Source organism: Aristolochia californica, unplaced genomic scaffold, assembly GCF_029961685.1.
Source record: "Aristolochia californica isolate CCGP_79_NKW_82.1479 unplaced genomic scaffold, dmAriCali1.0.hap1 SCAF_13, whole genome shotgun sequence".
Taxonomy (NCBI): Eukaryota; Viridiplantae; Streptophyta; class Magnoliopsida; order Piperales; family Aristolochiaceae; genus Aristolochia; species Aristolochia californica.
In genome coordinates, this window is record NW_027181804.1 from 1,739,931 (window position 1) to 1,754,758 (window position 14,828).

The 14,828-nt window shown below is 39.0% G+C and overlaps 2 protein-coding genes across 3 annotated transcripts; one reads left to right on the top strand and one right to left on the bottom strand.

Moving 5' to 3' along the window:
• Positions 1-1,926: 1,926 nt before the first annotated feature.
• LOC137948206 (trihelix transcription factor GTL2-like) lies at positions 1,927-4,774 on the bottom strand. Its single transcript, XM_068794206.1, has 2 exons — positions 3,634-4,774; positions 1,927-3,339 (listed from the first exon to the last, which is right to left on the bottom strand). Exons 1-2 carry the CDS (start codon positions 3,999-4,001, stop codon positions 2,163-2,165), a joined length of 1,545 nt encoding a protein of 514 aa, XP_068650307.1. The 5' UTR covers positions 4,002-4,774; the 3' UTR covers positions 1,927-2,162.
• Positions 4,775-10,596: 5,822 nt separating this feature from the next.
• On the top strand, positions 10,597-13,824 carry LOC137948767 (SNW/SKI-interacting protein A-like). 2 transcript variants are annotated; one of them, XM_068794929.1, is made up of 2 exons: positions 10,597-10,938; positions 11,598-13,824. In XM_068794929.1, exon 2 carries the CDS (start codon positions 11,799-11,801, stop codon positions 13,590-13,592), a length of 1,794 nt encoding a protein of 597 aa, XP_068651030.1. In that variant the 5' UTR covers positions 10,597-10,938; positions 11,598-11,798; the 3' UTR covers positions 13,593-13,824. The 2 variants fall into 2 exon arrangements, with proteins under 2 accessions (XP_068651030.1, XP_068651031.1); XM_068794930.1 differs by having other exon boundaries at positions 10,597-10,840.
• Positions 13,825-14,828: the final 1,004 nt, after the last annotated feature.

Consider the following 14,828-nt stretch of genomic DNA (forward strand, 5'->3'; position numbering starts at 1 on the left):
TTATGATTAAATAAATATATTTTTATAAATAGTTTAATATATTTTTAAAAAAAGTGTGAAATCAAAGTTGATTAAACTTGAGTCCGACCTCTTTTCTGACCTCGCTTAGTATCGCCAAAACAAAGCTAAATAAACCATAGAGAGAGTAGAATGATAGCAATATTACTCTCATCATTTTGTCATCTTAATTTTTTAAAAAATATCATTAATATGATTTAAAAATAAAAGTCAATGCTTATGTTTTAATTATTATGATACTTATAAATTGACCCAAAGGCCAAGATAATTTATTTTTATCATAATCAAATATTTACTTGTCTTATAATAATATCAAGTAAGAAATCAATAATAAAATAAAAACAACTATAATATACATATAAACTGTAAGCCCTGAAATTTAATAATTTTAATTTATTTAAAAAATATTAAGTAATAATATACTTAAATAAACACCAAAATTTGACTTTAGTGTGGAAATAAAAAAAAATAAGAAAATAGTGATTTTTAGGTCAGACCTGATTATTAGATTCAGATCTGCTCACATGCAAAACCAAAAATTTTGGCACTCAATTTTTTATTTTTTAGGAGGATCTTTACTTAGATTCATAAAAAAAAATTATAATTTGAGGGTATTGTTAGAGTTATGTCCTGATTAGAGTTACGTTCTGATGGTACCCCATGCCAAAGTTTTGATACATATTTATTGATATCCTATACATATTTGGTATGTCAATGTAAGCTTCATACTTAGGCCCCTTATGTTAAATTTGGGTCGAAGACTTATCCCAAAATGATTAGCCACCTAGGAAACCTTTTATCTCTGCTAATAAATACAATATCCTTATACTCACTAATATATGTGGGATTATCCTTTAACACTCCCTTTCACTTGTAGGCACATGAATAATTTGGGTGGAGGCCCTCACGTGGATAATTTTTTGTGGATGCCCACATATGAGAACCTTGATATGATACCATGTTAAATTTGGGTCATGTATGTGGGATTATCCTTTAACATGTCTCTAGTTAGAAATTTATATCCCAAAAAAGGAGAAATGATTTTCCCAGGATATATATTTTCAAGAAACCTTCATATAAAATCCATTTAGTGCCTTACCAGGAAATTATATGGAAAATTTTAAAAATTTTAAAGGAAAATTAAATGAACCCATTAATACATGTTCCAAGAAAATAAATAAAAATTAATAATCAATCCCTTACATTATAATACTTATTGATAAATTTTAATTAAAATAAAATATTATATATATATTTTTATAAAAAATACCTTGCGGTGAAATATTACAACATCAATTGTCAAATAATTATTCAAAAAAATTTTCAGCTGAAAAAATATTTATAAGGAATATAAGGGTCTCTAAAAAACGTATTTCTACTAGAAAATGCACTAATAAACCGTATCGGTGTAAGGTTGATACTATTATTAGTGTCAAATACTTAACCGATATGGCCGACACGTTTTTGATTATAGGGCGTCGACTACATACTCGAAAAGCGATATGTCGACCCCTTGCAAAAGACAACGCGATAAATCCGAAACAGCAATCCCGACCGTCCATTCTTAGAGTTGGATAAAAAAATCAAGACCGATGGCTCTTTCACTTCCAATGAGATCTCCGGACCTAGAAATTCTCAAAGGGCCCACTTTGTCCGGATTAAGAAAGAAACCCACACGACGCCATGGCAGAAAAATTCTGTCTTTCACGTCCGCGTGACGACGCACAGCGCTTTCAGTGCCAACATCCGATCACATCGAAGCGGCCAAAAACGAGTCCCGCAATCTCGACACCATTCCTCTCTTATTTACCATACCATGCCACTGCCGCCTCCTCCCGCAATTATTTCCCTCTCTGCTGACGTACCCTTCCTGCCATCCCTGTGAATCTGCTCCAATGGGCCCCCACAGAACAGAAACTTTTAACGTTTTCTCACATTAATAGACGGTGGTGATCATTGATTTCAAGTGGGCCCGAAGAATGATCATTACAGCTAATCACCTCAGTTTATTACAAAAAAATGGAAAAGACGACAACGACGATTTTATTTAGAGTGACGGAAGGCTCTGATCCGCTCTGTGACAATCAACGGCTGAGATGTTAATTCATGTGGGCCCACTTAACGTGATGGACCGTGCTGGTGTCTCAGCATTCGACACGAAACACCGCGTTCGCGTTGCTGTCATTCTCGCCAACATGCACTGTGTCTTCGAGGTAACCACCCTGGGACGACTCCGTCTGGTTTCCCGGCGACTTCGAGCTGTTTTCCGGTACGTCCTGGTTGAGGAGGAGAACTCCTTGGTTGTACAGGCGGCTCAGTTCGTGGAAATAAGGGCAGGTTTTGGCGGCCGGGGACCGCTTCTTAGTAGTGTCTTTAGTTTTCTTGAAGTATTTGTTGATGTTTTCCCACTTCTCCTTGCACCGCTTTGCACTCCTGTTGTAGCCCAGTTCGGTCATTTTCTGGGATATCCTCTCCCAGAGGGAGACCTTACTGGTTTTGTCTTCTGAGGTTTTGAAAAGGCTGCATCTGAGGCTGATCAGTGAGTATACTTCAGCTTTTGGCCATCTTCTTCCCGGTTCGTTTGTAGTAGTACTTCTTGGGGCAGAACTGATGTTTGTTGATTGGCCTGCAAGGGATGGTGTGATTTGGTTTTTAAAGCTGTTGCTGTTGGGTGTTTCGGTGTTGTCAGGATGAGTGGGAGATGGAAGGTGAGGGACGGAGGTTGAGTTTCGATGTGGAGAGGTGGAAGATGAAGCGGGTGTTTTGGAGTTGTTTTGGGTGGCGGCTACATTGTTCGCTCTTGCAGATTGATCGTGTTGGTTCTGATGTTGGGTAGATGTAAATCTTTTCAGGAGCTCAATTATTGTGGCCTCTCTGGTACAAGCGAGGACTTGCTCTTGTGCCCTGATTTCAATCTCGCTGTCTAGCCTTGCGATCTCTTGCATTCTCAAAGCGTCTTCCCGTGCAACTCTCTCGGCCTCTCTTTTCTCCATGTCCTCAAGAAGCTTCCTGTGCAGTTCTTCTTGTTGGGTGATGAGATTCTGGACAATTTCTTCACATACTGCCTTCATCTTCTCCAAATTTTGGCTTCTCTTTCTCTTCTTCGCCGTAGCGGGATTACTAATTTCCATTGACACATTCTCCGGAGTTTCATCGCCGGAATATTCTTCCAAACTCAGACCGCCCAGTTTTGTTTCTCCTTCTTTGGTTGCTACCGCCTCCTTGCGACTGTCAAGCTTCTTGTTGTACTTGCACACGCCTCCTTCAATTGTCTCTTGGTAATTTTCAGCCAACCTGTTAAATCCAGCTTCGCAAAGTTTCCTGCGGAATACCACACAGATATCAGACAGACCTTATCTGTTCTTATTGCTTATCTATCAAAACATATTAATTGTGTTTTCAACGTGACGGTTTCCCTTTCTCCATTACTGGCTTCAAACAGCTGAACAAGTAGCTGAAACATGATGCTTGGAGAAGCTGTTATTACTTCAGAGCTGATTAACCCAAAATTCAGTTTTCCTTCACCAATTTTTTTTTTTTTAACTTAATCATTTAGCTTTCTATGTTCTACCCACAGGAAGACATAAAACAAGAGAAGACAGATGACAGAACTACCTCGAAATAATAGAATCAGGAAAACCACCCTCCATACCAGATCTGACCCTCATCACTCCTAGCGACTCTTCTTCCAACCATCGGCCTTTCGGATCTGACACAGACCGGTCTCGTTCAAGATCTATACTCCTGCTAGACTCTTCTTCCTCCTGTTTCTCTTCCTGGGAATTGTTCTCTTGAACCGGCAGACCGTGAAAGAGGTGGGACCGGAGAACTGGATGCGGGGGGGCATCGATGACGGCGGAATTGTATCCGGGGAAGATGGATGGGGAGACATGGAGGGGGAGGGAGAGAGGGAGATGCAGCGGGATGGCTGTGGTGGAAGCAGCTATGAATTGCTGGATCTGTTCGCCAACTCCATTAAACATGTTTTAGAGATCTTTTCACCACACCTTTCCGCCACTGTAAAAAAGAGGAGAGTGTTCAGCAAGAAACCAACAAAGCTCTCGTTCTCTGTCGGAAATGATATTTTTTCCGCTCTCTCGTCTCTCTAGTTGACTGTTGTTTGCTCGCCTCTACAGCTTCTGCTATTCCCGTCTGTAAATATCTACAGACGAGCCAATCTGCACCTGACACAGAGTCGGGTCTTAGTTGTTTGGGCTTCCTTATAAGGAGGCCCAGTGTCTCAAGAAGGGGTCCCCTTCCCTTTCAGATTTCTTTTCGCCCATATCAGGTAGGGTAAAACAGATCTTCTTCTTCTCTCGAGAATGGCGAACTGCAACAGGGATCCTTCTGCTCCATATTCTCAATCAGATCTCGTCTAGTATAATATTTCAGAATTCGTCAAGCGTATCTGAATCAGTGCAGTGAAGCCCTGAAGCGTTGAGCTAGTGCAAACTACAAATGGGGTGATTGCAAAGAATTTTGTGAGGACCAGAAAGGTGGACGGCGACGAGTGGGAGATGACCATGAAATCTGCTAGGCCACTGGGACGGAGGAGAAGGAGAATGAAAATTCTGCAGGAACTTCTTTTGTTGAAACCGAACCAGTCACAGATGACACTGCAGTGCTCAGTTTGGTTTCCTCTCTACATCATATAGCCATAGAGGAGGATTTAGTGCAGAGTACGGAGGAACAATTGACTGTAGTCGTAATTGGAGGATTTATTGGCGGCAGGGCTGGACTTGAGCACAAGTGCGAAAGAATTGAAGAAGGTCTAGGATAAGATAACTGCAGTTTTCAAGCTAGCTCCAATGGGGGAAAGAGTATTTTTCTATCAAATCACATCCAAGGAGGTCAGTAAAAGGATTAGATGTAGCACAATAATAAATAAAGAATTACACGGAGAGATAGGTCACTTTCATATTTGTTTCTAAAAAATAAATATGATAAACCCAATTTTATTTAAATATTATTTTTTAAAATTAATTGTTAAATTATATTTTTATTTTTATTTATAAAAAATGTATGGAATCATGGATAAGGGAGGGTTAGTGCCCAAAATGGATTCTTGAAGATCAAGTTCATGTCCAACATGAAGATCATCTTCGCACTTGGTGTTAGTGTTAACGACTTCATGTGCATTGGAAAACAGTTTTCGGTGTTAGTGCCCCAACATGAGAAAAACATAAAAAACAAGAGAATCTCTAAACCTTTACAGTGCACTTCATTATAATATAATCCTTAAACCCCAAATTAGGTAAAACAACCATTATTACTACACGAATAAGTTATTTAATGTATAATTAAATATATTAATATATTTATTAATTGAATTAGATATTTTATTGTGCATTAATACGGTAATTACATGAGCCAACGAAATACTTACATGATTAATTAAAAATAATAAATAAATAACATTATAAATAACAAAAACGAAAGTAATACATTGAGTTATTAATTTATTAATAACATATGATATACTTTAACCTAAAAATGAATAATTTAAGAGAAAATTTGATTTAATCATAACTTTAACACACTATATATTTGTACATAATATATTTTATGTATTATTAATTAATAATATATTATCACAAATTTTAAAACTATTGGTTTAATTAACTATAACAATTGGATAATTATGCCAAAAATAATTTATCAAATATTTTTTTAATAATATTTTAATTATGACTATTAAATCACTATTTTAATATAGTAATTATAAATAATATATATTAGATAAATAAAAATAATTATTTTATAAATAAAAATTATAAATTAATAATTTTTATGAAGATAGTTTAAGTTTTCCTAACTTAGGAAAAATTAAACCATCGTCGTCTTCCTCAACTGCGAGCCAGAGGGCAACGAACGATGGCGACGGGGACGGGCTAGTAGGCAACAACGGGCAACACTGAGAGAGGGTTGCGGCAACACCGAGAGAGGGCTGTGGGAATGAAATGGCAAAGAGGGTGTGCGGTAGAGAGAGCCCCGATAGACAGCCCTGCTCGCCGAGAGAGAGCCCGCGCGAGAGTCATGTAGATGATTCTCAAAATCGGGCAGAAAACACTTTCCGCCCGTTACTCTTGAGACATGAACTCTTGAGTCATGTATCTTCATGTACATGACATGAATTTTGGCACTACATCAGGACATGAATTGCGTAATGCGCGTAAAAGATAATGTCCTGAGTCAGGTGCACTAACCCCCCGTAAATGTAATTAATGGGAACAAATTTACTCAAATGCCACCGCGAAATGAGATATTAATATTAGGGCGTGGAGCACAAGTTTAGCACGAGGTTGGTCTGCTTGAGAATCCCCGTGGGACCCTTCCTTTTCTCTCTTGAACTACCCAAACGTTTCCTATTTGAGCTTACTCTTGTCACTTCTCTTCGCTCGGCGCTTCTGCAGACGTTACGGAGAATATGAAGCGCGGGCGAAAGTAGACGAAAAGCACGACACTGTAAAGAAGCTCCAGGTATGTATGAATCGCCCCTTCTTCTTTTCCCGCAAGTTCTCTCCTTAAACGAGTCGTTCTTTAGTTTGGTTTTGCATGCATGTCTTTGTCATCTGTGTTTATCTTTTTCATCTGGTTGCTGTTCATGTTTTTGTCTTTTGGGGTTGACTATTTCGTTAGTTTTCTCGTTATTTTTTTTTTTTTGCATGTTGTTCTCGTTCGAATTTCAAGTGTGTTTTGCGGCAGGTTGTTATCTTCTTCTTCTTCTTCTTTTTGTTCGTTATTGTCGTATTTGTGGCTTGATTACTTAACTATTGATGGTATGGTAATATGTCCGTCCTGATCTGGGGATCTGTCATCTGTGATTTGTTTCTATGTGTTGATCTTTTTCGAATATGATGTGTTTTTTGCTTTTTTGTGTTTGATTTTAGGCAGTTTCCTAGCTTGATTTATGAAGTTCCGATGCTATTTTTCTCACTCCATCATAATTTGGGGATATTTTTCTGAAATTTTGACGGGTTCGACTATAATTCATCGTTGTTTAAGCTTAAAGAGGAGTCCTTTTTAGTTAGAAACAGAGAAAAATATATGGGTGTTTTATGTTTCCTGATCACGGATGATGTTCAACGTGAATCTGAAAGAAGTTGGTATGATAAGCGTAGAGTGTTACGTAATCAGCCACCATTCTTCTTTGTATCACATTCTTTCTTATTCCCAACAAAATTGAGAAACCAAGATCTGCAGAAGGCCGAACTTTGTGCTTTTCTTTTTTACTTTGCAGTTAAGTGATACATATTTAGATACAAGAAGTGGGTACGAGATGAATGTTGACCTACATTTCCTTTTTCTATGTTTCTTTAGTTATATTTGTTGTTTGTTAGGATGATAATAATGAAGATTGCAAGGAAACAAGAAGATGCAGGTTGCTGTGGCAACATAACCCAGATAATAAGATCTGTTAAGATACCACTGGAAACTTATCATCCTGAACTTTTCTCGGGGGATGTATCCAACTATCGATGTGATGTGCAGTGACATGATTACCTGTAAAAAAATGGCAATTGAAAGTGTTAAACAGTAGAAATAGCTTCAAAAGTAAAGCAACCAAAAGCAGTGTATAAAAGCAGATAGTTGCATCAAGATGCAGGGATGGTTCCATTGAGAAGCCTTAACCTTTTCCTGGACTTGGAGTGAAACGCATTGACATCCAAACCTGTTGCAGTAGGAACGCTATTTGTTACACTACATAGTAAGATGTCAGTAAACCTATGGATACAATAGAAAGTAAAAAGGGCAAGAAAGGGTTGAGTTTTACTGTTGAAATGAATTTTGGGGCATCAAAGTTTTGATTGTCATCTTGTTTTAAATTAATTTGTTTGCTTTGCATGTTTTTTTACACTGTCCCCTTTTTTTGCTTCATTGTTATAACTGTATATGTGTCTTCCATTTCAGTGTGTGCTCAGAGGCTTGTGGTGGTCCGCATTTCTTACTGGTTTCTGACCTCATCTATTACGTCAAACCCTGTCTACTTTGGCCAAATTTTAGTAGAGGGAATCAGAACTAACTCAAGGAATGCAGTAATTATGGGTTGTTTAGACAGAATAGATTCGTCTAACCAAGTGAAGGAAAGAAGAAAATCAAGTGAAGTACCACTTGAGGGCTCTAATACTGATGAAGATGGACAAGATAGAAAGATTAAGATGGTTTTTGGCTGTTTAGGCAGACAATATTCGACTAACCAAGTGCATAAAAGAAGAAAAACCAATAAAGTACAACTCGGAGGCTCTAATACTGATGAAGATGGACTAGTAAGTGTCCCAATGTCACATGTTTCTCAACAACCAAGGCGAGATAGGGTTACATCAGCTTCAATTTCCAGCACAGAAGATGTTGTTAGTCTTCTTGAGGAGGATTTGTGCCATGAGTTCTGTCATGACTTTGAAGAGGCTGGGTGTTGCAATAAGTTGGCAGCTGTAGGCATTGGGCCAGAAAAAAAAGTCAAAGTACCATCTTTGGATATCACTTCTGATCCAAATGCCATTGTTTGTGAAAGTTCCTTAAACTTTGGTTTGTTGGGTACTCTTGAACCCTGCAGGGATAGTTTTAGCTTAGAGGGTATCATTCAGATTAAGGATGGCATATTGGGGTTTGATTTTCGTGATTCACCCATTGATCTGGAGATGTTCTCTTCTGTTGATGCTCTTTCTTCTGATCTGTCTGATCCAAAGTCTGTCACTTCAGTACCAAATGATATTTATGGTGCATTAGATGTTGAGGATTATGGCGTCTGGGATATCATTCACCAAATGGCTGATAGTGGAGCAACTAATGAGTTTCTTACACACATGAATGGGTTCCAATGGGATGAAACGAAATCTAATTCCTGTCCTGCAGTCAATGCTTTTGAAGTGCTGAAACCTGCGCTAAATCTTATTATGGAAGATGATAGCCATCCAAACGAGTTCCCTACTGCCAATATTCAATTTAACACCAAGGAAATGGGAGTGGTGCCCTGTTCAGCCGTTTCTTCCTCTGATAAAAATAATTACGCTTCCTGTGAAGTATATGTTGTTGCCTTGGAGGCTTCTGCAGGGGGGATTTCTGGACAGGAGAGTTCTCCAACAGTGGCAGTCAGAGTAAAGGATGCCAAAAAGTTAACTTCAACTTCTGGAGAGTTACGTTCTGCAAGATCAAGATCTGGCACAGAAGTGGTTCAAAAACAGGATGGTCCTACTTCAACTTCTGGAGAGTTACGTCCTGCAAGATCAAGATCTGGCACAGAGGAGGTTCAAAAACAGGATGGTCCTGTGACATGTGGGTTCTCAAAGCAGCAACTAGAGACCAGAAAACGCAGAATTGTTGATAAAAATCTCATTGCCAAGCAGAAAACTTCTCCATGCAAAGCGGGTGTGACTTCACATGACTCTCTGAGTGTCGATATTACATCAAAATTCTGCCCCCAAGCAATCACAGATTACTGCAACCATGAGGGGAGATTGAAACAAAAAGATGGCTCACCTAGGGATATTAAGCCTACAGACTTGAGGTTGAATGCAAAGAGGCACCTTTTAGCTGTCGGATGGAAGATATGGTATGGCCTAAAACAAGGAAAGCGTGAATTGCGCTATACTTCACCGCAGGGAAAGTGTTATTATTCTCTCAAGTCGGCTTGCCATGCTTGTATGGAGCAAGGGTTTCTCAAGTGATGATACTTTTACATGAACTAATATAATTTGTATTTGTGAAAGTTAATCTTCACATTGGTGTCTGGTTACTTAATATGCTAAAGAGTCAAATGGTTCACCAGATAATGTTATGAGAAGGTTCACTTAGTATACTGTGTTCTCGTTGCCTCTTCAGAGTGAGATTCAGATCAATGCTGGATTTTGATTAGAGAAATTTGTTTTGTATGTATCTCCTTCAGCTTTTCCATGCATTCTATTGTAGTTAACCTAGATTGCTACTTTTTTTGAGAGTTGGGACTGCTACCAAATGTGAATTACTTTCATTACACACTCTGATCAATAGTGAACATGCATGTTTCTTTGCAAACAACTGTTAAGTGATTGAGTTGGTGGTCGTACTTCGAAGTGGATCTCTTATACTTTAAGTGTTGGAATTGGTTGCCTGTCTTTAATATTTATGTTACCCTTTATCTAAAAGGTCGATCTTTTAGTGCAAATGGTTTCAATATGGTATCAGAACAGGTTGGTCGTGTGTTTGAATCCGCCCTCGATATCTGTATTGATGAATTTTATCCTCCGGTTTCTTTTTACTCTAATCGCTCTAGTCAATTCTTTGGTTCAACCACTCGATATGCTCATGCAAGTATTGAAATTTTATAAAATTTTGTTAATTTTATCGATTAATATATTTCAATAAAATTTTATGATCAAGTAATAATAAAATTATTTCGTATTTACTTAAATAGATTGATTCATTTTCCCTGCTTTGCTAAATCTTCGTGTTATTTATTATTTTTTAATTTAAATTGAATGGATTATTTTTTATAGTTTATAGATTATATTTTCATCGTTTTTTTTTGTAAGAAATGTTTGATTTATATATAGACTAATGTCGCTAGCCGACTTTGGTCTCGGATTCGACATCGGACTTTTGGCGAAGCCGTGCACATACGTACACCAAAAGGGCGGTGTGCGGCGAGAGAAAAGCCCTGGAAGAGTATCGGGCTCCCATCGCGTCGAATAACCTAATCCGAGAGTGTTGCTGTCGCCGACGAGGAACCAGTTTTTGATTTCTTCTCCTCAAGCATCCACTCGATCGAACGAGGCGTCCAACCTTGTCTCGCATTTGAGCAATTTCGTTTCCTCTTGGATCGACGTTTCGCTTTACATCAATCTCTGTAAGGGGTTTCTTCTCTCTCCCCTCCTCTCCCCGGCACAATCGTTGTCGCGGGAGATGGCGTTTTCTGCTTACCACTCTTTCCTCATGTTAATTGGGGTATTCTCTTACCCCAGGATCCAATCTGAATATTTTTTTATTTTTTATTTGGTCAGTGCATATGGAGTAGGTACTTCAATTGTTTGTTGAATGTGAAAAAGTTCCAATCGTTTAGTTTGTGATTTGGGTGATCGGGAGGTCCTATTATGACCTAGTGTCTGAAACCATTTACTGATCGAATCTTGAAGTGTTTGTGAATTTCATTTGGCTTAGTTTGGAATAAATATGCAGTGAGTAATTACTAAAATTCATTCTTCTTCTTCTGAATGGATTTACTCTTCTACTATTTTACATGGCTTTTCCATAGATTTGGTGGACCCAGTTCTGATGGATTATTTTTTCCACGTATTTATTATTCTAAAACTCTCATTTCTTGGCTGCTATTATGAGAGCTTGACTAATGTTCCAACCATGTTATTAATTCACTAAATGAATTAGAGGAATTGAATTGATGTACAGAATTATTTAGTATAAAATTTCCCAAAGTGTGAAGAAAAAGAAATAAGGACAAGATTAGAGGATATAAAGTCAAGTCACAGATTTATCTTTTGTTTGTTTGAAAAAGTTTTTTCCTTTTTTTTTTTTTAAATTTTCTGGTGTGCTTTCCTTTGACTGGTTTCTAGTATTTGAAAATTTTTGTGTTTTTTTTTCTTGGATAGGTACCTCAAGATTCAGAATAAAGCTTCTGATCAGTAAGCTACATAAACAACGAAGATTGTTTTTTTTTTAGTCCAAAAAGAGTAAGATTTATTAAAAGCAGCGGCAAGTTATCAAAATATAACAAAGGTCAAGTAAGTTTCCTCTGCAAGACTGCTAGGGCTGATTAGTGGTGTTAAGTGTGCATTTCCTATCTGTGCATAATGGCAGCTCTTAAGGAACTTTTGCCAGCCCCAAAGTCTACAACTGCATCATTCTACGACCACTCAAATGACCCATGGTTCAAGGATCGCTTCAGTGCCTCTGAGTCCACACAGTCCACCACCATCCAGACCAAGCTAATTCCTCCATATGGAAAACGAGCAGGATTTGTGCCCCGAAAGCCTGAAGATTTTGGGGACGGTGGTGCCTTCCCTGAAATTCATGTTGCACAATACCCTCTTGGAATGGGCAGAAAGAATGAAAAGCCCGGTTCCAAAATCCTCCCACTTACAGTTGATTCCCAGGGGAATGTTGCATTTGATGCCATCGTTAAGCAGAATGAGAATGCTTCCAAGATTGTTTACACACAACATAAGGACCTTATACCAAAATTTCTAAGAGAGGAAGGAGAACAATCTGAAGACTTTGAAAAAGAGGTGGATGAAACAACACAACGTACAAAAGCTGCTTTGGAGAAAATTATCAACACTAGACTGAGTGCAGCACAACCAAAGAATGTCCCACAGCCATCTTCTGAGTCAAAATTTATCAAATATAAGCCCTCTCAACAGTCAGCAGCATTCAATTCAGGGTCTAGTGAGAGGATTATTCACTTGGTAGGATCACAACAGGACCCCCTTGAGCCACCTAAGTTCAAGCATAAGCGGGTCCCAAAGGCATCTGGGTCACCGCCTGTTACAATTATGCACTCTCCGCCTCGCCCAGTCACTGTTAAGGATCAACAAGACTGGAAAATTCCGCCATGCATTTCTAATTGGAAAAATCCAAAAGGTTACACAATCCCATTAGACAAGCGTCTTGCAGCAGATGGAAGAGGGCTTCAGGATGTCCAGATAAATGACAATTTTGCCAAGCTTTCAGAGGCATTATATGTTGCTGAGCAGAAAGCTAGAGAAGCTGTTGCCATGAGGTCAAAGGTCCAAAGAGAACTCTTGTTGAAAGAGAAGGACAGGAAGGAGCAAGAGTTGCGAGCATTGGCTCAGAAGGCTCGATCAGAGAGAACCAGTGGTGTTGCACCTGCGGCTGTTCCTGTTCCTTCGGAGAGAAGCATGGTTGATGCAGATGAGATGCAAGGAGATCATGAAAGGGTCAGGGAGAGAGAGATGCCAAAGGAAACAAAGGAGGAAAAAGAAGAGAGACTGCAACGTGAAAAGATTCGTGAGGAGAGGCGTCGAGAGAGGGAAAGGGAGAGAAGGCTGGAGGCTAAAGATGCTGCTATGGGAAAGAAGAGTAAGATTACAAGAGATAGAGATCGGGATATTAGTGAGAAGGTTGCACTTGGGATGGCTAGCACTGGGGCAGGACGTTCTGGAGAGGTCATGTATGATCAGAGGCTGTTTAACCAGGAGAAAGGGATGGAGTCTGGGTTTGCTGCAGATGATCAGTACAACATCTATGACAAAGGTCTTTTCACGGCTCAGTCTACTCTGTCCAGTTTGTACAAGCCTAAAAGAGATGCTGATGCTGACATGTACGGAGGAGCAGATGAGCAACTGGAGAAGGTTCTTAAGACTGATCGATTTAAGCCTGATAAGAGCTTTACAGGGGCCTCTGAGAGGAGTGGTCCACGAGGTAGGCCAGTGGAGTTTGAGAAACAGGTGGAAGAGCCTGATCCTTTTGGTCTGGACCAGTTCTTGACAGAGGTGAAGAAGGGTAAAAAGGCTATGGATAAGATTGGAAGTGGTGGTACCATGAAGGCAAGTGCAGGCTCTTCGATTAGGGAGGGCCATGAAGGATCTGGGAGGACACGTATTGGCTTTGAAAGGGGCCGATAGAAATCATTTAGCTTAAATGCATTATTAGCATGTTGTTTTAGTAAGAAGTCATTACTCGAAACGGTGCTCACACTCACTCATGCAGAGATATGTTCGTAAGCATGTTTGTAGGCCTAGGATCTATTTTTAAAGTAGCTTCTTATGCATAGGTTCTGTACTCTAATAACAGTGTAACTTCGGTATGGTGGTATATTGTGATACCTGTTTTACATATGGTTGCATTACACTTCAAGGATGCTTCTACTTACTTTTAACACCTGGGTTCATTTTGCACTCTTGACTGACATTCTTTTGCATAAAAGTGGTTTTGTGCTTCACATCTTGCTTTTGTTTTGGCGTGCAGTGACAATAATACAGGATGTGAGGTTGTGACTCTTTTGCTCAAAGTTTTTAACCATTTATTGGTACTATTATTTGGTTAGGGTACAATCCTTAGAATGGATCAATGGAATGCTTGCTTCCGGTCATTTGACATTTAACCTTCCTTTGTTGTATACTTCATATTGAATAATTACAAGATGTTCACTGGAAGCTATTCGCTAGCTTCAGAGGCTCGCGATGATGTTCTTCCCAGAAGGATAAAGTGAGAAGAACTACATCGAGGTAAGATAACTCTGGACAAAATGCACTAATGCTTACACCCTCGCTCCTCCTTTCTTCAACTGAGTTTTTTTTCAAATCATTGACTATTTCCACATTCTAGATAAATCTATAGTCTGTGTGAACAGCTAAGTCATCCAACTTACTGGACAAATTGAGAGTATTTTGGACAAGCCATATAGATCACTTGTTTTAGAGTCTATTTCCTTTTCTGCTACTTGTTCTAGTTCTTGCTGTCAAGAGTGCAGAGTTTGAATTCAATAATCCAGCAAGTTAATCGGATCTCATTCAGTTCTTATTTTAAGTTTTTATAACTTGAAGTTTTCATTGTCAGAGTGGTTCCGTCCACTCTTGTAGGCGGTAGTTTTTCGTACCTAACAGATCGGTCTTTTGGGTGTATTGGCTAGGCGTTGTCATGGTATCAGAGCTGGGCACGCCACATCCCGCATTCGAATCCCGTGAGAGGCGGTAAAGAATGGGCGGAGTGGGTGTCAGAGTGGTTCCGTCCACTCTTATAGGCGGTAGCTTTTCGCACCTAATAGGTCGGTCTAATAGATCGGTCTATTGGGTTGCATTGGCTAGCCGTTGTCATTCATAACTTCGTGTAAAAAAATCTTCACTTTGAACCCTAATCCC